The 24,373-nt window shown below is 35.2% G+C and overlaps 1 protein-coding gene across 1 annotated transcript in view; it reads right to left on the bottom strand.

The window, feature by feature from the left end:
- Positions 1-24,373, bottom strand: part of ASCC3 (activating signal cointegrator 1 complex subunit 3) — a 339,817-nt gene that overhangs the window by 124,566 nt on the left and 190,878 nt on the right. The window contains exons 15-18 of the mRNA XM_040239121.1: positions 13,247-13,438; positions 12,711-12,935; positions 6,280-6,399; positions 1,845-2,009 (exon numbers count right to left, since the gene is read on the bottom strand). Coding sequence (XP_040095055.1) covers positions 1,845-2,009; positions 6,280-6,399; positions 12,711-12,935; positions 13,247-13,438 — 702 coding nt within the window. The remainder of the gene's footprint in view (positions 1-1,844; positions 2,010-6,279; positions 6,400-12,710; positions 12,936-13,246; positions 13,439-24,373) is intronic.

Raw genomic sequence — 24,373 nt, 5'->3', positions numbered from 1 at the left:
TCAGAGTCTTTTCCAATGAGTCAACTCTTCACATGAGGTGGCCAAAGTACTGGACTCAGCTTTAGCATCATTCCTTCCAAAGAAATCCCAGGGCTGATCTCCTTCAGAATGGACTGGTTGGATGTCCTTGCAGTCCAAGGGACATCAATTCTTCAGCGCTCAGCCTTCTTCACAGTCCAACTCTCACATCCATACATGACCACAGGAAAAAACCACAGCCTTGACTAGATGGACCTTAGTTGGCAAAGTATCTAAGTAATGTCTCTGCTTTTGAATATACTATCTAGATTGGTCATAACTTTTCTTCCAAGGAGTAAGCATCTTTTAATTTCATGGCTGCAATCACCATCTGCAGTGATTTTGGAGCCCAGAAAAATAAAGTCTGACACTGTTTCCACTGTTTCCCCATCTATTTGCCATGAAGGGATGGGACCAGATGCCATGATCTTCGTTTTCTGAATGTTGAGCTTTAAGCCAACTTTTTCACTCTCCTCTTTTACTTTCATCAAGAGGCTTTTTAGTTCCTCTTCACTTTCTGCCATAAGGGTGGTGTCATCTGCATATCTGAGGTTATTGATATTTCTCCCGGCAATCTTGATTCCAGCTTGTGTTTCTTCCAGTCCAGCGTTTCTCATGATGTACTCTGCATATAAGTTAAATAAGCAGGGTGACAATATACAGCCTTGACGTACTCCTTTTCCTATTTGGAACCAGTCTGTTGTTCCATGTCCAGTTCTAGCTGTTGCTTCCTGGCCTGCATACAGATTTCTCAAGAGGCAGGTCAGGTGGTCTGGTATTCCCATCTCTTTCAGGATTTTCCACAGTTTATTGTGATCCACACAGTCAAAGGCTTTAAGTACAAAACATTTAACATGTACAAAACTGTCATTCAGGCTTTTGTGTTCATATTCTTGAAGAAATTTCACCTTAGTGATTTCTATTACTTTTTCATTTAAGAAACAATTTTAAGAACAAAATAAAAGTGAACATAGAAAATTCAAACTTTCTCTCTATCAAAAGAGCAATGAGTAAAATTTCACCTTGATCTACCTCCCTCCATTCAAATTTAAATCCTCTCTTCACAGGTAATCACTGTTAAGTTTTACCATGTAGTAATACATGAAGGTACGTGTGTGTGTTAGTCGCTCAGTCATGCCTGACTCTGTGACCCTGTGGATTATATATAGCCCACCAGGCTTCTCTGTCCATGGGATTCTCTAGGCAAGAATACTGAAGTGGATTGGCATTTCCCTCTCCGATGAAGGTACATATATAGGTATATAAATACACATGAAGACAAATATGCACTATTTAAACTGTAGTTGTTATGGTGGTACCCTACCTTACATAAGATTACATTAAAAGGCAACAGGCAAGGATACAACTGTGTAGTACAAATTACCTTTGAGTAGTCTCTTAAACTGTCCAAATAGTACAGCTGAGTGCCCTAATATTTTTATTAGTTTTTATAATTCTTCTTGGTCAGTGTTTCTCAATAATTTATAATTAATTTTTCAACTTCTTATTCATGGACATCAATGAGCCAACAGCCCCCACTTTAAATCATTCAGGCATTCATTCACCAGGTCTAATATGCTCAATGGTTTTAGGCTTGGGTTTATCTACTCATAGAACAGGATGGCAAGAAGGTCCTGAATATTTAAAGTCCTATTTTTTTTTCCTTATTTTTACTGAGTGCATGTTGTTGAATTCCTAAAAGTTAAATGAATTTTGTTCCATTAGTAGCTTTTGTTTTTCCACAGTCATATTATATTCTGAAGTCCAGAAAGTATATACATTTAAAACCAGACATATTACTCTATCTGTTCCACTCAGTACAATACCTCAATAGTGTTGTATTTAATATAGTAGTGGCTAGCAGTTCTACCCAAATCAGTTGAGGAGAAATATCCAGTTCGTTCCTCAAAACGAATCATCCGAGCTTTGTCTAGTTTCCGTCCAACTTCAATGACCAACTGTTCTCGGTGCTTTGCTAATGTTGGGTCAATCTATAGGGAAAAAAAAACAACAAAAAAACACTTGACTAATTGTTCAGACAATCATCATTTGCAAAGGTATATCTATTTATGGAAATTAAATGTTTCTATTGATGCTTTAGCATAAATTTTTATTACAATGTTAAAAGAATACATTTTTTAAAAGTTAGAACAATTAGAAAATATTTTATTTCATTAAATAAATATATATGCATATAGACACACATATACGCACACACACCAAGTCCTGAAGATTGCAGTCTGGCCACAAGCAATAAAGTGAAGTATGACCTTCTAAAGGGAGTGAGGGGAAGTATAAAATACTTCTGAAATCAATTTATGAGTTAATACTCCTACTATTTGTTCTAACAGATTTTTATAGCAACTTATTCATGCACCAAATATAGCTACAACAGATGAATAAATCAGAAAAAAATAAGGCAAAGGAAAATCAACTGTAAGGAAGTACGGTGGAATCAAGAGTCATATTAGCAAATACAAAAAGTCTTTTTCTTTTTAAGTCTTTATTGAATTTGTTATATTGCTTGTGAGGTTTTCCTTTGTTTATGTTTTTAATGTTTTGGTTTTTCAGCCACGAGGCATGTGGAATCTTTGCTCCTAGACCTGGGATCAAACCTGTACCTCCTGTGCTGGAAGGCAAAGTCTCAACCATTGGACGACTGGGGAAAGTCCCAAAAAAGTCTTAAATATTTTCTCTAAGTGACATACTGCATGTTTCAGGTTTACCTTTATAAAACCATGTTATTAATCACATATTACTAAACCACTAAAAAGAATTAAAGTATTACATTATTTGTGTTAGTTCACATGAGTTTTATAGCTGTAAATTCTTATTGAGTAATAAAAACACATAGGTCAGAAAACACATAGGTCGTGGTTCTTTCTAGAAAATCTAATGAGATGTCCATCTGTGACAGCATCTTGAGAGTGAGCCTGGTTTATAAAAATCTATTCTGCCTCCATGGCAGCTAGGATGGATGTAACTTTGCCTGTGGTTAGAAAACAAAGAGTTTACTGAGTTGCAGATCTTTCCCCAAGAACAACAAAAAATGATCAAGTACCAGGTAAGTGCGACATTAATGAGACTACTTTCCCTTCCTAGGAAAACTGGAAAATATATGCATTTCAACCATATATGCTTTGTCATAGGTTGGGTTCTCAGGAAAACACTTGGGGATGAAAATTTACATGCAGGAAGTTTACTAGGGAGGCTCTTAGAACACTTGTAAGCCAGTGAAGGAGGCAAGGTGGGCAGAGGGAATTGTTGAACAGAGGCATCAGCTGATCTTATAAGATGCTCTAGAGCTGGTAGCTGTTGTTTTGTTGCTCAGTTGTGTCTGACTCTTGCCACCCCATGGACTGTAGCCCACCAAGCTCCTCTGTCCACAGGATTTCCCGAGCAAGAATACTGGAGTGAGTTGTAATTTCCTTCTCCAGGGGATCTTCCTGATCCAGAGATAGAACCCATGTCTCCTGCTTGGCAGGAGGGTTCTTTACCATTGAGCCACCAGGGATAGTCCTCAATGTTGTCCTGAGTGGAGGCAAGGAAGCCTTTGTATTCTGAAATCAACCAGTCATTGCTTTAGGGTGCCCCAGGAGGGGACATAACATTGGTTAGAATAGCTCCCTTTGGCCAGAGGAAATTCCCAATAGGTTTCACACCTGCAATAGCCAGCTGTCTCCTAGCAGCTGGGAGAAGTACCTCCGTACTGCAGGGAGATTTGGGTGGAACACAATCTCTCTCTATATATAATGACATAATGGCCAGATACTTACTATACATACTACTCTCCCCTTTTTGCCCAATTCAACTATCCTAGACATTTTACCTGGAAAAGGCAATGGTACCCTACTCCAGTACTCTTGCCTGGAAAATGGATGGAGGAGCCTGGTGGGCTGCAGTCCATGAGGTTGCAAGGGGTGGACATGACGGAGCGACTTCACTTTTCACTTTCATGCATTACAGAAGGAAACGGCAACCCACTCCAGTGTTCTTGCCTGGAGAATCCCAGGGATGGGGGAGCCTGGTGGGCTGCCGTCTATGGGGTCGCACAGAGTCAGACACGACTGAAGCAACTTAGCAGTAGCAGCAATGCTATCTATTAACTTAAGAACAAGAACTTAGAAGGACTTGATAAGAGGAACAAACTGTATACAACATCACCCTATTATTAAAAGTGGTCTATAATTTCCTCATGTCTGATTTATTCCAAAAACTAAATTCAAAAAATATAGTTTAAAAAAATCATAGCAAAATACTAATATCAAATGGAAACTCATCTGAATACTAAACTGATTAACAACAAAAAGATCATTAGTATCAATAGAAAAGAGGTATAAAGAAAGTAAAATAATTACAGGGGATAAAATTAATTTTCCTTCAGTTCGGTTCAGTTCAGTCAGTCATTTCCGACTCTTTGCGACCCCATGGGCTGCAACACGCCAGGCCTCCCCGTTTATCACCAACTCTCAGAGCCTGCTCAAACTCATGTCCATTGAGTTGGTGAGGCCATCCAACCATCTCATCCTCTGTCGTCCCCTTCTCCTCCTGCCTTCAATCTTTCCCAGCATAAAGGTCTTTTCAAATGAGTCAGTTCTTTGCATCAGGTGGCCAAAGTATTGGAGTTTAAGCTTCAGCATCAGTCCTTCCAATGAACACCCAGGACTGGTCTCCTTTAGGATGAACTGGTTGGATCTCCCTGCAGTCCAAGGGACTCTCAAGAGTCTTCTTCAACACCACAGTTCAAAAGCATCAATTCTTTGGCTCTCAGCTCACATCCATATATGACTACTGGAAAAACCACAGCTTTGACTAGACAGACCATTGTTGGCAAAGTAGCGTCTCTGCTTATCAAAATGCTGTCTACGTTGGTCATAATTTTCCTTCCAAGGAGCAAGCATCTTTTAATTTCATGGCTGCAGTCACCATCTGCAGTGATTTTCAGTTCAGTTCAGTCACTCAGTCATGTCCGACTCTTTGTGACCCCATGAATCGCAGCACTCCAGGCCTCCCTGTCTATCACCATCTCCCGGAGTTCACTCAGACTCACGTCCATCGAGTCAGTGATGCCATCCAGCCATCTCATCCTCGGTCATCCCCTTCTCCTCCTGCCCCCAATCCCTCCCAGCATCAGAGTCTTTTCCAATGAGTCAACTCTTCACATGAGGTGGCCAAAGTACTGGAGTTTCAGCTTTAGCATCATTCCTTCCAAAGAAATCCCAGGGCTGATCTCCTTCAGAATGGACTGGTTGGATCTCCTTGCAGTTCAAGGGACTCTCAAGAGTCTTCTCCAACACCACAGTTCAAAAGCATCAGTTCTTCGGCACTCAGCCTTCTTCACTGTCCAACTCTCACATCCATACATGACTACTGGAAAAACCATAGCCTTGACTAGACGGACTTTAGTTGGCAAAGTAATGTCTCTGCTTTTGAATATGCTATCTAGGTTGGTCATAACTTTTCTTCCAAGGAGTAAGTGTCTTTTAATTTCATGGCTGCAGTCAAAATAAAGTCTGACACTATTTCCACTGTCTTCCCATCTATTTGCCATGAAGTGGTGGGAACAAATGTCATATTCTTAGTTTTCTGAATGTTGAGCTTTAAGCTGACTTTTTCACTCTCCTCTTTCACCTTCATCAAGAGGTTCTTTAGTTCTTCTTCACTTTCCTCCATAAGGGTGGTGTCATCTGCATATCTGAGGTAACTGATATTTCTCCTGGCAATCTTGATTCCAGCTTGTGCTTCATCCAGTCCAGCGTTTCTCATGATGTACTCTTCATATAAGTTAAATAAGCAGAGTGACAATATACAGCCTTGACGTACTCTTTTCCCGATTTGGAACCAGTCTGTTGTTCCATGTCCAGTTCCAACTGTTGCATCCTGACCTGCATACAGATTTCTTAAGAGGCAGGTCAGATGGTTTGGTATTCCCATCTCTTTCAGAATTTTCCACAGTTTATTGTGATCCAAACAAAGGCTTTGGCATAGTTAATAAAGCAGAAGTAGATGTTTTTTCTGGAACTCTCTTGCTTTTTCGATGATCCAATGGATGTTAGCAATTTGATCTCTGGTTCCTCTGCCTTTTCTAAATCCAGCTGGAACATTAGTATTTTCTAAAAAAAGATTAAAGCTTTGTTTTTCTTACAGTTAGCTAACTCTTTTCAGATGAGGCAGAAGTAGCAAATATTTATCCTCATACCATGAAAGGATTATAGAACTAAAAAGGAGGTCTTTCTTTTTTTAATAAATGAGTTTTTTTACCTGATAAGCCTTGTGGCTGATGCCATATACTAATGGATTTGCTCTCATCCGTACATAAAGATAAGTGTAGCTTATCCACTTCACTGCTTCTTCCACATTAGTAACCGTTCCCAGAGCTATCTACAAATCAAAAATATAACAAAAATTAAACTAATGCATTAAAGTTGAATATAAACATTGCATCAAGGACCATTTTGTCAAAAGCTAAGTTTTTAAAATGCATCACTATGATGTATTTAAAAGAAGGTAAGCATAATAATTGGCCATGACATTTCTCCAATTAATTAAAAATCAGCCCTGCTTCATTTGAGAACAGTACATTAGATATGCTACCTGCCAAAACTGACCTTACTTACTATTATTGCATTGGATTATTTTTCCTGTTTGAGTTTAATTTTATATAGTATTAAAAACATTTTGATATTCGTTAATTCTTCTTGTTTCTTTTAAATCTTGGCTTCATTTAATGTGACAATATTATTGATAGTTTTAAATGTAGCTGTACCACAAGTAAAACATAATATTGATGATTTTATCCCTCTTTATTGTGATTTTGTATACTGTCATCACCAAAACAACAAAGGGTATAACATTAATTTTTTTTCCTCTTAAGATTCTCATTTGCAGCATAGCTAGTATAAATATATAATATAAATACAATGGTAAATGCAATAATTTTGGCACAAATATTTTATTGGGATTTATACATATTAATAACATATATACCTCAAAATTCATACAAGATCAGGGAATGGTTTTAATCTTATTGGTAAACTTATGGAAAAATTAGTTATTTATAAATTTGAATTATAATAAACACTGGGTATTTCACTAGATTATATTTTGAAATTTTTAACGTAGCATTTTAATGTAACTTTATAATATGGTAATTTAATGAAACCAAAGTTAATAATTTTAAAACAATGATAACATATAAAATCTGTATAATAAAAAGAATTGCTAGAAAATGATCTTAACACAGAACTGCAGTGAAAAATCTTCTTAAAAATACATTTTTTTTAGCCACTGGATCTGTAGGTAGTCATTTTGCTTCTATTTAGAGTGTTCATTTTAATTAACAAATTTATCCAAGTTACGCCACTTCAGATTTGAATTTTTCCTGAATTTGTAGCTGAAAAAATTTTTACATCGTAATACTTTAATCAATGGATAACTGACGGTCTCCACCCTAAATAACCAAATTTTAGGAGATAAGAAGGAAAAATAAATCCTGTTATTTTAGTATAAAATATTAAAGAAAATATAAACATTAATGTTTGCTTTAGTCTCATATTATAATTTACATTCTGCATAATTAATTTTGTAAAGTAAGTATGTGTAGGCTTAACTATCTTTATTTAGTTGGAGATGACATATAGCAATTTATAAATACCACTATAGTACTATATCATACTATTCTTCCTTAAATAAATGACCAAAACTAAATAAATGACAAGGCAGATGCTGACTATCTTTTTAAAATATTACACTATCTTGATATATGTCAGAGAAAGACAATACTGTATGATCCTTTATATACAGAATCTAAAAATACCAAATTCATAAAACAAAGAGCAGAATGGTGGTAGCCAGGAGTTGAGGGGTAAGGAAAATGAGGAGATGTTGGTTAAAGGGTACAAATCTTCAGGCACATGAGTGCGCTCTGGGGATCTAATGTATAGCATCATGACTATAGGTAATCCTATTGTATTCTATACTTGAAAGTTGGTATGAGAGTAGAGCTTTAGTGTTCTCATCATAACAACAGACAAAATGGTCATTACATGAGGTGAAGGACGTGTTTACTAACTTCATTGTGGTAAACATTTCACAAATACATAAGTGTGTCAAATTATTGTACTGTATAACCTTAAACTTACAATGTCATGTCAATTACAACTCCATAAAGCTGGAAAGAATAAACAAATTTACATTACATATTTACAAATGACTAAAACTGACCACAGTATAAGTAAACATATACATTTACTAAAATGTGAACTGTAAGAGTTTCTACAAAACAAAGTGTAATAAGAATTAAAATTTATCTAAGGAATGAGTTCTACAAGACTTCCTAAATATTTACAAACATCACAGTTAAACATTTTCTAGTCTGCTTAGGCAAAGGAAACTAGTTAGATAATATGGCGAGACATCCGATAGCATTCTCCATTTTTAATTCTATTATTTGAGTTGGACTGTATCAATTCCCTTATGATTTATAGATATTTAAAAATAATATCACATAACTCCTGAGTAGAGTAGAAAACTTTATAAAAAATAAAATAAACTTCCTATTACTTTTAAAATCAGACAGTAAATTAACAATAATTGGTAATTAGCTGTTGCTGGGCACTGATAAGAATAAAGGAAAAGACCAAGTAGGTAGCAAAACCTGGATCAAATAATACAAGTCTTTCAAATGTTCACCAAAAAGGAAAAGACTACTCAGAAAAACGAATGTAAATTTATGATGGTACATCATACTGTGAGATTAATCCTTGAATGCCACCTAGTGACAACAATAAAAATTTACTTGCAAATATTTGTGGTCTCCTAGTAGCTACTTGGTGAAGGCAATGGCACCTCACTCCAGTACTCTTGCCTGGAAAATCCATGGACGGAGGAGCCTGGTAGGCTGCAGTCCATGAGGTTGCTAAGAGTTGGACACGACTGAACGACTTCACTTTCCCTTTTCACTTTCATGCACTGGGGAAGGAAATGGCAACCCACTCCAGTGTTCTTGCCTGGAGATCCCAGGGACGGGGAAGTCTGGTGGGCTGCTGTCTATGGGGTCGCAGAGTTGGACAGGATTGAAGCGACTTAGCAGCAGCAGCAGCAGCAGTAGCTACTTAGTATAGGAGGCTTATATAGAACAAGTTATTTTCATAGTATCTCTCTGAAATTTATTCATTCATCCCAATAATCATATAAGAAGCCAGTAAGTCAAGTGCAATGGATATGGCAATAAATATAACATGGCGCCTCATCTTAAGAAGTTCTGTAGTCCCTTAGGTGAGATACATGTAACCAATTAAGATGACATCTATGAAACCATTATCCAGTGCCTAGGACACAATATGTATTCAAAAATGCTTTTAAAGGAAAACACCTAACATGTATAACTTATAAAAGTGCCATTAGTATACAGCGTAACAGAGCTTTAAGTGCTAAGTAAAAGAGGAAAAAAATAATCTATTTCAACTTTGGTAATTTAGAAGGCTCAAAGTGTCATTTTGTATCTGATTTATCTACTTAAACTTTAGTCATTACAGTTATCTTATTTGTATGTGCTTTTTAAAAAGCTAGTTGAAATCAAATAAAACTAAACAAGCAAATGTAATAATCATATTTAAATAAATACATATGCATACATAAATCTCTCTAGTACATGTATGCAAAAACATTTATACCACTATTCATTTATTTATTCCACTGAAATTTGTGTGGGTAGCAAGCACAATTGGGGCTGAGCATAAAGGAACTATGAAGTAATATAAGTGGTATAATCTTGTACTGAATAAGAACTTGGCACAGGTGTTTGTTAACTTTTCACAACAATCTAGCGATACTATTCCTAATTTAAACATGGGAAGACAAGTGCTGTACAGGTGAAGCAAACAGACTGAGAGCCTATCTAGAGCAGAAGAGCTGTACTGGAAAGTAACCAGAGTCAGAACTGGGAAGATGTCAGGCTGCTGAGGCCATAAATCCAAAGTGCTTGTATTATACCCTGCGGAGATGGAGAGAGCATGATAGACAGAGGAGCCTGGGGGGTCTAGAGTCCATGCGGTCCCCAAAAGTCAGACACAACTGAGCACGCATATGCACATGAGCTGCTGTGTAGATGGGAGGAACTCCGTACAAAGAAGGTACGTACAGTTACAGAAAGATGAATACATTTTAAAGTGTGGACCACAGGGAACTGGCACAGAATAGGTACCCAGTCATGTCTGCTGAATAAATTTTCATAAGCCTCAAACATGCTTCAGTGTTTCTAACAGAGCAGAATGAAATGGTACATATAGGGCTGGAACTTCTGACCTTTTGGCATTAGTTAGCATCAGGGAGTCAGTCCGATTAGGGATCAATTAGCAAAGATGCCTCATAAAATGTCTGCATTAAAATGACTGCTTGATAGAATACTTTCTCCAGTTATTCTAAACTAGTGTTATCAAGGATAGCATTCTGGGCAACATTCCTAATCTAACATGACCTTGGTGTTGATCACTGTTGCTTTACAGTCTGGCAAAATTTTTGGGAATCTAAAGACTGAAAAATTCATTACCTTGAGAGCACAGCACACACTCATTGTATAAACTAATTTCACACTTGGCTTCCACAGATTACCAAATTTAATTTCACATTCAAACTATAATTTAAGGGAATTTGTTTCCTTAAGAAGAAAATTTACTTTAATTGGGAACTAGTAGACAAAATAAGATGAAGAAAATTTAGCAATGGCTATACTTCACTATATTAGCGAAAAATTTCAACGTATATGTTTTGTTATTTGAATGCCATTTATAGTATTAAATGGAATTATGGTTCTAGACAGTTGACATTTCTGAAAATGACAAACACTAATAAGTAGTTTATGAATATCAGGTGAATCTGTGGGCTACAATTCATTTTTAATTTCTCAGGAATTGACCAAACAGTTTCACTGATGATGGTATTTTATACCCTAAGAAAAAGAATTCCTGAGGACAAGAGTAACTTATCTGTGTCTTTTGTATAAAAGCATCACTATTTGGTGTCTACCACTTACAAAAAGCTATCAAGGAAAATAATTCTAACTTTACAAAGATGTAGGCTTTCTTAATATGCTTTTCTAGAAACATTGTGTAAGAGTCTTGCTTTTTATTGTAGTTAAGAGAAATGATTACTGCCATTTTGGAAAATATTTAGTCCTGGTCTCAGAAGGTGGCAAACGGTAGGTTAATTAATATAGAAAAATGTATTTATTTTTAACTTACCACATTTTATATAATTGAAATCTAGGCTACAATAAAAAGACTATTTTTATAGTTAAAAAGACTTTAGTTTGAACAGTACTAGTTTCAAAAATTAGTACCTGAATGAGCTTTGGGCCAGTTATCTATCTCTCTGAGAACAGTATCTCCTGAGCATCAGTACTGAGAGAATATACAAAAAGTACCCAGCAGGTTGGCACATCCTCAGTCCATTGCTACTGTTACTATCTTTGTACAACAGACTATTCTATCATAGATCGTAGTGACCCAAGACCTAATTATTAAAACCATGCCATTATAGTAGGCAGTGAGGATAAAAACTGAGTTATAGTATTTCTTTTGGAGACAATTCCTACATCATAATTAATTTTCTAATTTTTTTATTTTCTTATAATTTTGCTGCTAGAAAGCAGCATCTTTCCTGATTTCTTTCTAACTTCCAACTAGATCTTCTAAACCTTACCTAACTTTCTGAACCCAGATCAAGTATTATCACCTTCAGGAACAAAGCCTTTCCTGATAGGCTGGGGCCAAAGGTGTTTTCTCCTTCTACTGAATCCTTCTTTAGAACTTTATTACCTACCAACACTATTGCACTGTGTTTTTGTATCTTTTTCTCCCATTCTGGACTATATACTCCTTAACAGAGGAATTGCATACTGTGTGTGTTTTCATCCTCTAAAAAGACTTGTAGATAAGATCAATAGATCTAAGTGAAATTTCTATAATACTTCAGTTCAAATATTTCACTTGTTCATGTATTTAATAGTTATATTCCACCTACTTTCAGAAACTGAGTCAACTTGGATGGGAAGAAGGGATGAAGAGACAGAAAAGTGTTGAGTGACAGCACAGCAATAAAAATGCCGTAAGAACAGCAAGAATTCATTGTTTGACACACAGATTCTTAACTTAAGAATGTTTATCCTCTTTACCAGTTAAGATGTTACCTAGGCTTCCAGGGTCTGCTAGTTAAATCTTAACACAAAAACACATCACAATGAAATAAATTATAATACTGTAGCTCAATTTAAGCAATCATATTTTCTATAACAAAGTTAATCAAATAAGCTAAAACAGAAGAGCTTTATTAACCTTATAAAAACTTTATAAAATACTTCATAATAAACTTTATAAAAGTTTATATGAACACAGTTGTTGTTATTACTATTTCCTCAGTTTGTATAGCTGTGGTTAGATTTCTGTCCTTTCACAAAACCTCATGACTTAGAAGCATAGTCTTTTAGCAATGAGTTGTGATCAGTTTTCATTTGCATTTTATATTGCTATGATCTAATCAAGGATATCACCATTCTACCTCTTGTGTCCATGAATGTATGAAATAAAATGTATTATTAAATATTACAAAATAGCAATCAACTCAACCTTTATTTTTCTTAGTTCTTTCTTGAGAGCTGATGATTCCATTCCAACCTTTTGCTTATTAGCTCTTACCTCTGCATTTAGGTTATCTGCAAGGCTTTCCAGAAACTGGCTCTCAATTGGGTTTTGTTGAGTGAGCAAAGAGAGGTAATGGCTGAGTTTATCATGGGTTGTTATGATGATTCCTTCTCCAAATTTGTCAAATTGTGGTCTTCCAGCTCGACCAAATATCTGCATGACATCTAAAATTCCAAGGTCAACAAAGGAGCCTCTTTTTGCAGCATATATTTGTGTTCCCTAGATGAGGGAAAGTTAATAAAAATTTACATAAACACACACAAATATAATCCTGATGAGTTGAATACTGAAATTAGGCAAATATGGCAAGATCTCAAAAGTGTACTTTAACTAATCCTTTCATTATCTGTGATAGAGTTAAATTTTCACAATATAAACTAGATTCTTTTGGAGAAAATAATTTTGACCTTATATGAATAACATTCAAAGTCACCGAAGCAGCCAAATCACAATAATTTTCTAAATAAATCAATCCACAGGTTTGTTTTAAGATATCTCAAATCCATGCAAAAAGGAAGGTAAGCTCTCACCTTAATAATAACAGCATGAGCAGGAAGATTGACACCCCAGGCTAACGTAGCCGTACAGACTAGGACTTTGATATGCCCATTAGAAAACAAGCTTTCAACCAAATTTCTGTCCTGCCGAAGCATGCCTGCGTGATGAATACTAAAACCATCTGGAAATAATTCTCGTACTTGTCTATTTCTTGACTTTTGCACCTAGAGCAGACAGCAACAAAACATAAAAGTGTTATTTAGCATTTAAAAGCAATTGTTATTTAGCATGTCTCCTGAATAAGTTTATCAAAGAGAGCATATAATTATTGTTAAGCATCTTAAGGTCTTACTAAGTTTTAGTATATAATGTGTTATACAAGATCACTTAAAATTATATTTCAGCTATCTTAAAAAATAGGTAACCTTGAACATGGCGCAAAATCCAAAAGGAAAGAAGTTACAATCAAGTGTTTCTTTCACTCAGGTATCCTCTTCCTGTAATCAATCAGTATTACCTTTTGTATTCTTTCAAAAGAAGTCTATTAAAAGTAAGTGTAATTCTCAGTGGGTTCCAACTTATTCAGAGTAAAGGTCAGAGTCCTTACCATGCCATACCTACAAAAATCATTCCCATCCCCGAACCTCACTTACTCATGCCAGACACAAACACTGGCTTTTTCTCCAAGGTCCTTTTTTTTAAAAACAAATCCACACCTGCCTTGAGGTCTTCACACTGTCTGTTCTAGACTCACTGCCTTGGAAACCTCTCCCCCTTACCGAGATACCCCTGGTTCCGCTGGTCATGCACTCCTTCTCATGATAATGAGCCAATAAGCCCAGCTGTGCTCCCCTCACACCTGTGTTCCTGCTGATCTCTGACAGGAGGGCACTAGCCACCTGTCTTATATCCTCAACTGTACCTCTGCCCTGAATATACTAACCCGCTTCTGAGGGCTGCTCTTTGGCCTGGTCTGAGCTCAGATGTGGGGTCTGGTCCACTTATCTGTAATTTGTGTAAGTTCTACAGCAAATCTTTTAAAATTCACTGACAGCTCATCGTACAATGGAGAAATTTTTTCTGCAAAATTAAAGACTAACATAAGTGCTCAAAATTTCTGTTTTCTGGGCACCACATCCTGCTTGTTTGCTGTTGCTCTGAAAATTTCAAGATCAACATCTTGATAGCTTCTTTTGAAAGAATGTTTTCCATAGTTTTTATGTAAGGTGCACTACACTGGCAGGGAGTGGGGTTTAGCACAGACTTCATCACACTGACTACCTCTTAAAATTGGAAACTTTTAAGTTAATAATAATTAAGAAAATGATCTGTGAAAACCACACTCCATGAAATCTGCTTCGAATAGAAAATGGAAGGGAATAAATTAACAAACCGCACCATCTAGTGGCCAGCCAAGTAAATAACAACTTGGAAATATATACACACACAAAGATTTATCTTTTTAAAATTTCATGGGGAGGGTATTACTTCATTTTTGTGCAGTGTGGTCAGCCTCTTACAAATAATTTTATATGCACACTTTATGATTAGCTACATTGGCCTTAAGTTAAGGATCATACTGCCCTAACTTTAATCCTTTTAGATGTGTTTGTTAATATCCATCTCAAAAATACGGGCTCCATGTTACGGAGTATTTCGGTTTCCGTGTTATGGAGTATTTGCTAGTATCTAACAAAGCTCCTTCACAAAGTCAAGGTAGAAAAAGAAAAACATTTTACCTACTTCATTTCTTCCCTAACATTCATGAGTGAACATTCAGAGCTAACAGAGGAAACTGAAAAATACTGCTTAGAGACATTCAGAGCAAATCATACCTCTGGATGGCTCTTTTGGGTGCATCTGTTGTTTGTGGACTCCTGAACTGGAATATCTTGATGGGCTTGTTATAAATGCAGATTTTTAGTCAAAATCCTGTTGAGTTAAGCCTTGACTTGTGACACCATGACACAGTAAGAAGCTGAACCCTGGAAATATATAACTGTGGTGCAGAATATTCCTAGAAGGTTGTAGATGGATCATGGGCTTCTGATACAGCACCTCCCACCCTGACCAGGTGGATTCAACCGGCTTGGTCTCTGTAAGCAACCAAGAGGTCCCAGGGGTCACTTCTCCTTTGTCTCTATTCTTGCTGATATTCTGTGCTCTTGCTTTTTTTAAAAAAAATTATTATATTACTTCAGTAGAGACCTGAAGTGACAACAATCTTAAAGTAAGACTGGCTTGGTCTTTCTCAACTATCTTTGAATCTGAAGCTGCTGTTTTTGATCTAGCCTAGTTCACATTAGAAATAACTGAGAAATCTTGGGAAAGAGATCCAGGGATAAGTATGCTTTAAAACCTTATTTAAAAAATTATCATATAGTCAAATTATCTTTTCACTTTTGGTGTACAGTTCTATGAACTTCAGTATATGTTCAAACTGTGTAACCACCATGATAATGATACAAACAGTTCCTTTACACACCCCCTCAAATTTTCTTGTTATTTCTTTATAGTTAAACCCTCTCCTCCTACAGCTCCTGGTAGATCAGACCCCCTGATCTGCTCTAGGAAAATATGTGACTAACATTTATATTAAAACTGATAGAAAACTGTAATAAGAGCAATGGAAGAAAATTTAAAGGCTGTCTAACATTTAGGTTTTCATCCTTTTTAAAGACAAATTAATTCTAATGTTAGTTAGGGACCTTAGAGCACAGAAATAGAAGTCTAAAAATTAATCTTACAGAGGCAGTGTAATAGCACTGACATTAAAACCTGATAAAGCAGCAGAAAACAGAATACAATAGAGAAATATCTCTTGAGAATATTAAACCAAACAGTAAAGAGCTTTGGAAAATAGAATTCGCCAATGCATTAAAACAATATATCAAAACTAAGTAAATTAAACCCCAGAAGGCAAGGGCACTATCTATACCTATAAATATATTTATATGAACATGCTTATGAACAAGTCAAAGGAGAAAGAACATAGATGATCTAAAGGCACTGAAAGCTCACAAAAGACCACATTCAATCTTAACGAGCAGAGGTGACAATATTGATTTTAAACCACACTGAATCAGAAAACCTTAGGAATATATCTATTAAAGTTAGAAACAAGGCAAAGTTGTTTACAATCAGCTAACCAATGTCTTAAATAATGGAATTAGACAAGAGAAAAATAATAAAAAGTAGAAATACTAGAACAGAAGAGATCAAACCAATTATTAGTTGCAGACGAAATAAACATTTATTTAGAAACTTGAGAGTTAATTAAAAACTACTAATGACTGAATTCAGAAAGGTGACAGTCCCCCAAATCAATATTTTAAACAAGTGTTTCTATATATAAACAATAACTTGTTAGAAAATAAAAGAGAAGAAAATATCACATCTATAAAAGCCATAAAAAACACAAAAAAAACAAGAAATAGGTAGAACCCTACATGAAGAAATCATCATAACACTGCCAAAGGATACTCAACAAATGAAATCATATGCTTTGTTTTTGAGTTGGAAAAACCTGATTTGATAAAAATATCAATTCTCACTAATGTAATCTGTAAATCAATATATTAACTTAACTAAAAGGTAAACATCATTTCTTGGAAGTGATACTGAAGTACATCCTAAAAAGTACACCTGTATATTTATCCAGGAAAAAAAATCCTAAAATTAAAGAATAATGAGGATGCTTATCCCAAGCACATATTAAAAATACTATAAAAACAGGATAAGTAAAATAGTTTGATACCAGAGAAGAGTCAATAAGCTCAAGGAAACAGAGAAAACTCAGAAACTAACTCAGGCAAATGTGAGAATTTTGTATGTTACATTAAATTTTATAATCAATGGAATTAAAAAGGAGTCCTGCCTGCTAATGCTGGAGATGTAAGAGACATGGGTTCGATCCCTGGGTCTGGAAGATGCCCTGGAGAAGGAAATAGCAACCCACTCCAGTATTCTTGCCTGGAAAACTCCATGGACAGAGGAGCCTGGTGGTCTATAATCCATGGGGTTGCAAGGAGTCATACACGACTGAAGCGACTTAACACGGACATTCAGAAACTCATTTGCTGCAGGAGGCCATCAAAAAGATGTGACCACCAATTTGACCCATGAGCTGGGCCCAGGTAAGTGCCTCATCCTTTCCCCAGTCCTTGGAGTGTGCACTCTGCTTGCCTTCACTATGCTAGAGGCTGGCCAAGAACATAGCCTTTAGTTAGAAATGCAGTGTTGACTGTGTACGTGACTAAATCCCGTTAAGGCTTCTATATAAACTTTTAAGATTGTAGCAGGTAGGTTTGGAGATCTACTTGTATATAAGTTCCCTTAATTTTTAAACCTGAGACCCACCAGTCTAGAATGGTCAGCCTCTTTCTTCAGTGTCTCCTTGCCCTCTGTATATGGACGGTTTCAGATTATACTCAGAAAGGTCTCGAGGAGAATGCAAATCAATACCATCACTATATGCAGTAAGTTCCAGATGGATCAAAGATTTAATAATAAATATTAAAAATTAAATTTAAAAAGGGCTGGAGGAAATCATGATTAAGTGGGTGTGGCCTTTATAAGCAAGACAAAGCCCAAATACTATAAAAACTAATTAAAATCTCATCATGGTAAAAATATTCATAAATAAATCAAAATCACAGGTTAGGAAAAATGTTTGTAACACGTATAATAGTACATGCAATTTACAGAAGAAATTCAAATAGCAAATGTGAAAAATGCTGTTTCACTCATAAAGAAACGCCAGTTAAAAAAATAATGAAGTATCTTTTTTGCCTTTTAATCTGTCATAAACTCAAAAATTCTAACACTGCTCGGTGGTGGCAGTTAGACAGGAGGAAGTTACTGTTCCAGGAAATGTAAACTGGAACAATCTCTTTAGAGGGCAATTCAGGACCACTCCTTCGCCAAACTTTTAAATGCATGTACCATGTTGATGGACAAATTCTACTGCCAGGAATTCCATGATGTATCACTAAGCAAAAAAAAGCAAGAGACATAAAAGTGTGTCTAACATGATCCAGTTTTTCCATACTGAAACTCACATGCAAACACACACAATGGTAGTTGTACAAAATCTTCCCTTGAAAGGAATATAAACATAAGAAGCTTTTTTTATAAGAATTTCATCTGAAGAAATGAATGAAGGTAGATGGTTAAGCCCATGAGTTATGGAGCTGAACTTGTTTATTATTAATACAAGATGCCTGCTGCTTCCTCAAGTATCAGAACAGTTGTTTTCCACCTGGCTTCTCAGGGTGAGCTCTACTCGGAGGCTAGGCTTTTAGGCTTCTGTAGCCTCTGAAGGGCTGGAGGGGTATAATCCACCTTGTTCACATTCTCTGAACAGAGTATTGGATTCTCCAAGGAAGCCATCAGGTATCCAACACCACTGGATATAGTCTCTCTATACATGGAAATTCAGCACACAGAACATTAAACTGTAAAAAGGTAAAGGAAGTCAAGACAGTAGTACAAAAATTATCTAAATTGGTTTTCCTGGACTTTATATTTCCAGTTCTCACAAGTCAACTTCCCATACAGGGCTTTAGTTTTCAGTAAAACTAAACCAGAATGGATAAGTGGTAAGAATCCATTAGCACACAGAAGATGCTAATTTTTTCCCCCAGTGAAAGCACACCCCAGCTTCCTTCTATGACTACTTATCTTTTCCCTAACTGTGACACAGAAAATCAGTGTGACTACTTTTTAAAATGAATAAGGTTAAAATATAAACACTTTGCAAAGTTGACTTCCAAACTAACACAAATACATGGTTAAAGGAAGACTGACAGCAAAAACTGAAGATATTAAAAGAAAATAAATTAACTCCATAAGATGAAAAAAATATGCATATGTAACACAAGACCTTTAGCTCAGTTACAAACCCTGAACGAAAGAGTAATGGGAAAGGGCATAAATAATTTCATGACCTCTGTAAGCCTTCTGAAGTAATTTATCTTGATAAGATATGCTTTAATGTGGATAATTTCAAATCCATTAAGAAGAAATAATCTAACTGTCATCATAAAAACTAAAATTTAACCAGAAGGAGGCAAATAGTTTCTAGCAAATTATACCATTCTTTTCCACAATTACCAGTGAGTATGCCTTATTGATATTGGAAAAAAATAATTATAGAGTCCTCATCTTGGGAAAGTGCTATTTTCATCATTCATTGTTTATAAAGTTAACCAATGAACTACTCTTCTACAGTCCTCTAAATTCTGACCAAAATCTATATACCTAGCCCTTCCTTCACGTTACAGTCCAGCTGTCAAGAAACACTTATTCTTCAAATATATGAATTGGTTCCCTTTGCCCATGTTCTTGTTCTTTTTCTCTTGGAATGTCCTTGGCTCCCCCCCCCCTTTTTTTTTGTAAAATGTCCTTTACTACTTTTTTTGTTGTTGATTACTGAAATACAAGACCACCAGCTTAAATTAATCAATCTCTTTTTGTCTTCCTGTTGAACTGTTCATTCTTCTCTCATGTTATATGCCACATTTTTCTTTCCTTATACATGTATTTCTAAATCCTCTGTGGGATTGTATGTCTTGCCTCATTTGGTCATTTATTTAGAGAGGCACATTTGATCAGCTGAACTAAAATTGACATATTTAGAACTGGATGTCTAATATATTCTAACATCAATTTTCTTAGTAGGTATATCATATTTAATTGAATTAACTGTCCATACTTTAAAATTCACCTAGTTTTGGATATTTAGCTGTCTGTAATTTTTTCATTATATATAATATGTTTGGATGAAACTCTTGGTGTACATTATCTTTTCCAAGGAAAGATTCTCAGGTTTAGTATTTCAAGGTTAAAGGCTCTGAAAAAAAGTTTGGCTCTTAAAATATATTACCAAAAACTTTTAAAAAAGAATTGAACTAATTACTGCAGCAGGAAATCTAGGAGTATGCCAAATCCTCAATCACCTTCAGAATTTGACATTATCATTTTTAGTGTTTGATAATTTATTGGGTTTAAGAATATACAGTCTATTAATGTATACAACTTTAGTAATTTTTTCCCATAGTTTATCTATTTTATTTCCTTCTTTTCTTCGTTTACTTATTGGAAACCATGTTTTAGTTATTAAACATAATAAGTACAACATCTAAAGATATAGATATTAACTAGTCTGTTGTATTTGTGGCTAATATTTCCCCAACCTATTTATTACCTTTTACAATTCAATATATTTTTTGTTGTCCAAAATCTTCAAATTTAAATGTTGTCACATCTACTATTCTTTAAAGCTGTCATCTTCTTTACCTTCAAAGTTCATATACAACCATTTACAGTGTCTACTATGTGACTGGCAAGATCTATGTGACCTCATTTTCATTTTGTTTATGACAAACTGTAGCCCAAGGAAGGCAAAAGACTGATATGTTAGAGTATGTGAGTCAAGATTAAAACCCAGGTTTGCCTGGATTCAGTCTTCATGCTGAAGCGACTATTTCCCTTTGAAAATGAAAGTCATGCCTCCAAAAATCCAATTAAACACTCAGATCTATTGTTTAATTAATTTTCTTTGATTTCACTTAAAAGTTAATATACTTTTAACATTCTTTTTATGAGGTTACAGACAGACAGCAGAATTAATATATTAGCTTTCAGAAGGAAAGGGGGTTGATATGCCTGAGGAAAGAATAAACTCTGAGATAACAATTTACACTTATTTAAAGTGTAAAAGTAAGAGAAAGGGGGTTATTAGGTACCTGCTACTCTCTTTAGCTAACAGATATCATCTATTCTCAGAAGAGGAAATTCTAATTTTATTAGGCTATAGTGATGCTGGAAAGCTGCTACAACAGAAATAATTAAGGCTATCAATATTAAGTATCTGATAACTTATATCAAATCCCAATTCCTAGAACTTAGGCAAAGGCTAAGGCTAACCTATGAAAAGAGGAGATGGTTGGTAGATACAGATAATATTAAAAAGTCATAAAATAATACTTCAAAGTAGCTTGAGGGTACATACTGTTACTGGCTTTTCCCTAGTGTTCTGATTTGCTTAATAGATATCCCTAATAACTACATTCATGAGACTTGCTGCATGATAGACCATATCTACCTGTGTGTTAGTCACTCAGTCACGTCTGACTCTTTGCAACCCCAAAGGACTGTAGCCCGCCAGGCTCCTCTGTCCATAGGATTCTCCAGGCAAGAATATTGGAGTGGGTTGCCATGCCCTCCTCCAGGGGATCTTCCTGACCCGGGTCTCCTGCACTGCAGGTGATTTCTTTACTGCCTGAGCTACCATGGAAGCTCATATCTACTTATAAGGAAAACTTTTAATATCACTAATATATGTAAAAAATTGAACCACACTTGTGTCCATAAATCAGAGAAATATGGTACAGAGTAGGTGGGAATACCCATTTGAGTACTAAAATATTTAATGCCTGTTAAAAGTTTTGTCCCTAAAGGAAAGAATTTATTCCACTGAGATGGAGAGTGAAACAGAATCTGAAGATTCTAATTGGAATAATTTATTCAACTTAAATTTATAATTAAAAACAATTGCTTACTCAATGAAAATGTCTGTATCCCTAATGATAAACTTCTATGAATAAACGCAATCTACTGCTGCTATTCCCTAAAGTATGTTCTATCTTATCAAAAATAGTGATTTCTTAAGAACAGTTTCTCTGTGGGAGAGGGTGACAATAATATGCAAAGTAAATTTCTAGAAGTAGATTACCATAATATGACATGTAATGTTTTATCATTTTTCAGCTAGTTTCCAAAATAATTTCATATATCATTCCATTTGTCTCTCACAGTAAACTACTAGAACAGGTATTATTTACCCCATTATTATTCCACTTGATAGAAGAGAAAGTTTAGGTGTTTAAGGCCACAGGGCTTCTGAGGTGAAGTCAGAGCCAAAGCTTTTTGTCAATGTGCCCTCTTACTTTGGGCCTCATGGAATTCCTGAGATACTCCCTTCCTGTAGGAGAACTGCAAGTACCATCTTTATAGCTTAAGTTACTCTCAGAGTACTTCACTTTCCGTTCTGTATTTTCCTGTTTCAGTGGACAATTTGGAAATAGCAGTTGGTTTTGCAGCTGGGAGTGAATTTGAAATCAAAGATGGGACTGGCATGACGGGTCCTGAAATATAACTGTTACTGGAAAGAAGAGATTCAATTTCAGCTGTGATTAAGGTACAGACATAGCCTTATTATATACACACACCACTCCCAGCCTTATTATATATACACACCACTCCCCCAACTCCACAAAAAAGAATCTGCAATGAGTCTTATTTATTATTTAACAAATAAAGTGACTGTACGTTGCATAAAACTGTGAAGAAATGCTTTTTAAAAACCATATTTGGTGAGTTAGGAATTGAGATGGTTACTTTAAACACTTAGGAGTAACGTATGGCTATGGCACAATAGGTATTGAGCTGTATTTCCATCAATAGGAGTCATGAGACTAAATTTTTATGTACTACCATAGCAAATTTACCTTCTAACTTTCATGTTTTGAATACTTAATTTTCCATTTTTCAAATTCATGAAAGAAACATCTCCTACTACCATGGTAATAGTGCCCTTCGATTGCTTGAAAGTTAATACTATTCAAGTTTAAAAGGCATTTCAAGGAATAGGAACAAACATATATCCTGCACTAGAAGAATTAACTAAAATTCTAGAGCTTTGAGAAAACATTCAGAAAGATTATTATCTTTTGTTATAAAATAATTTCCATGGTGGAGGGGCCAACTGTTTTAAATCTTTCTTTAGGATACAGTTGGGCCGAAGAAATGTTCTTCCATTTAATTAAAAAACAAAACAAAACCACAAACTCAAAGCTCTAAAGCCTTTAGCAAACCACAGGTTGGGTTTGTTATATTCACTTTTGAACAAACAGGATGCACAGTTTGTGAAATGGGTGGTGAAAAGGTAGACTTCAGAGTCAGACTAACTAAATCACAGCTCCACTTACTACATGGGAGGCTCTGGGAAAACTTATTCTTTTTTCTCAGTTTTCTTATTTAAAATAGAGATGAGAATCTTTAGAAGACAGAATAGTGGCATTCTGTCAAATGAGATAACTAAAGTGAGAACATCTCTTCAAAAGGCAAACAAGAAAGGTAATTTTAGGGTAGCTACGATCAGCCAAATACTATATTAAAAAACATAACAGAGAAAAGGACAATGTTCCTTGAAAACATGTACTTATTAATAAATCTCTGTGGAATCCACCCTTGTTCAAAAAAATAATAACAAGTAGGCAAGGATAAAAATCAAGTATAATAAAAATATCCCAAAAAAGGTCCAATAAAATGATTAGGGGTTTCCAAGTCTACCTAACTGTAGGAAAACTCTACATTTCTCTGCTGGTTTTTTGTTTTTTTTTCAGCTTAGTGTTCTGTGATTACATATTTGGTGGTGTGGCCTTAAATAAATATCATTTGAAAATGTCTCTACATAAACTATTTCTATATGCTTTAGACTACTTAATGCTATATTTGAATTACTTATGCATATATGTCACATCAAGAGATAATAATAGTACAAACCTACATCATAAGTTGTGACCACTGAATAAGTAATAGAAAGCAATGAAAACAATGCCTGGCTCAAGTAAACGCTTGATAAATACTGAATATTATTATCACAATGAAACAATAAACTTATATGATTTAGAATAGCAATGACTCTCAGAATGGAGAACTATGAAATAACCAGAAATCCACAAGGTGGCTCTCAAGGCTTGGCTTTTAAACACAATAGAGCTGCTTTGTGTTTCCAAAGAAAATGAAACAAGACTTATGAATGCTGACCTGACTTTTCAAAGACTCTCATAAATTCATAATTAATAGATAACTGGAAGAATACAAAGCTGCATAATAAGTGGTATGTAATAGAAAATTTTATAAAGAGAAAAAAATGGATAAATTTTGTAGTTACACTGAAAGAGAATCTGACATTCAAAACAACCTGTATCAGATTATCACAGAGAATTTAAAATATCAATACAAAATGGTAAAATTTACAGCACAATCCTAATAACCAAATACATCTTATTAAGCTAGTAAGTACGAAGGTACAGAGCATATGTAGCAGCTGCTCAGCAACTATCAGTTCAATCTTATGCATACAAAATATT

The sequence above is a fragment of the Oryx dammah genome, unplaced genomic scaffold (genome assembly GCF_014754425.2).
Source record: "Oryx dammah isolate SB20612 unplaced genomic scaffold, SCBI_Odam_1.1 HiC_scaffold_4, whole genome shotgun sequence".
In the NCBI taxonomy this organism is placed as follows: domain Eukaryota; kingdom Metazoa; phylum Chordata; class Mammalia; order Artiodactyla; family Bovidae; genus Oryx; species Oryx dammah.
Note: the sequence above shows the minus strand (reverse complement) of the source record. Positions and strands in the feature narration are given on the sequence as shown.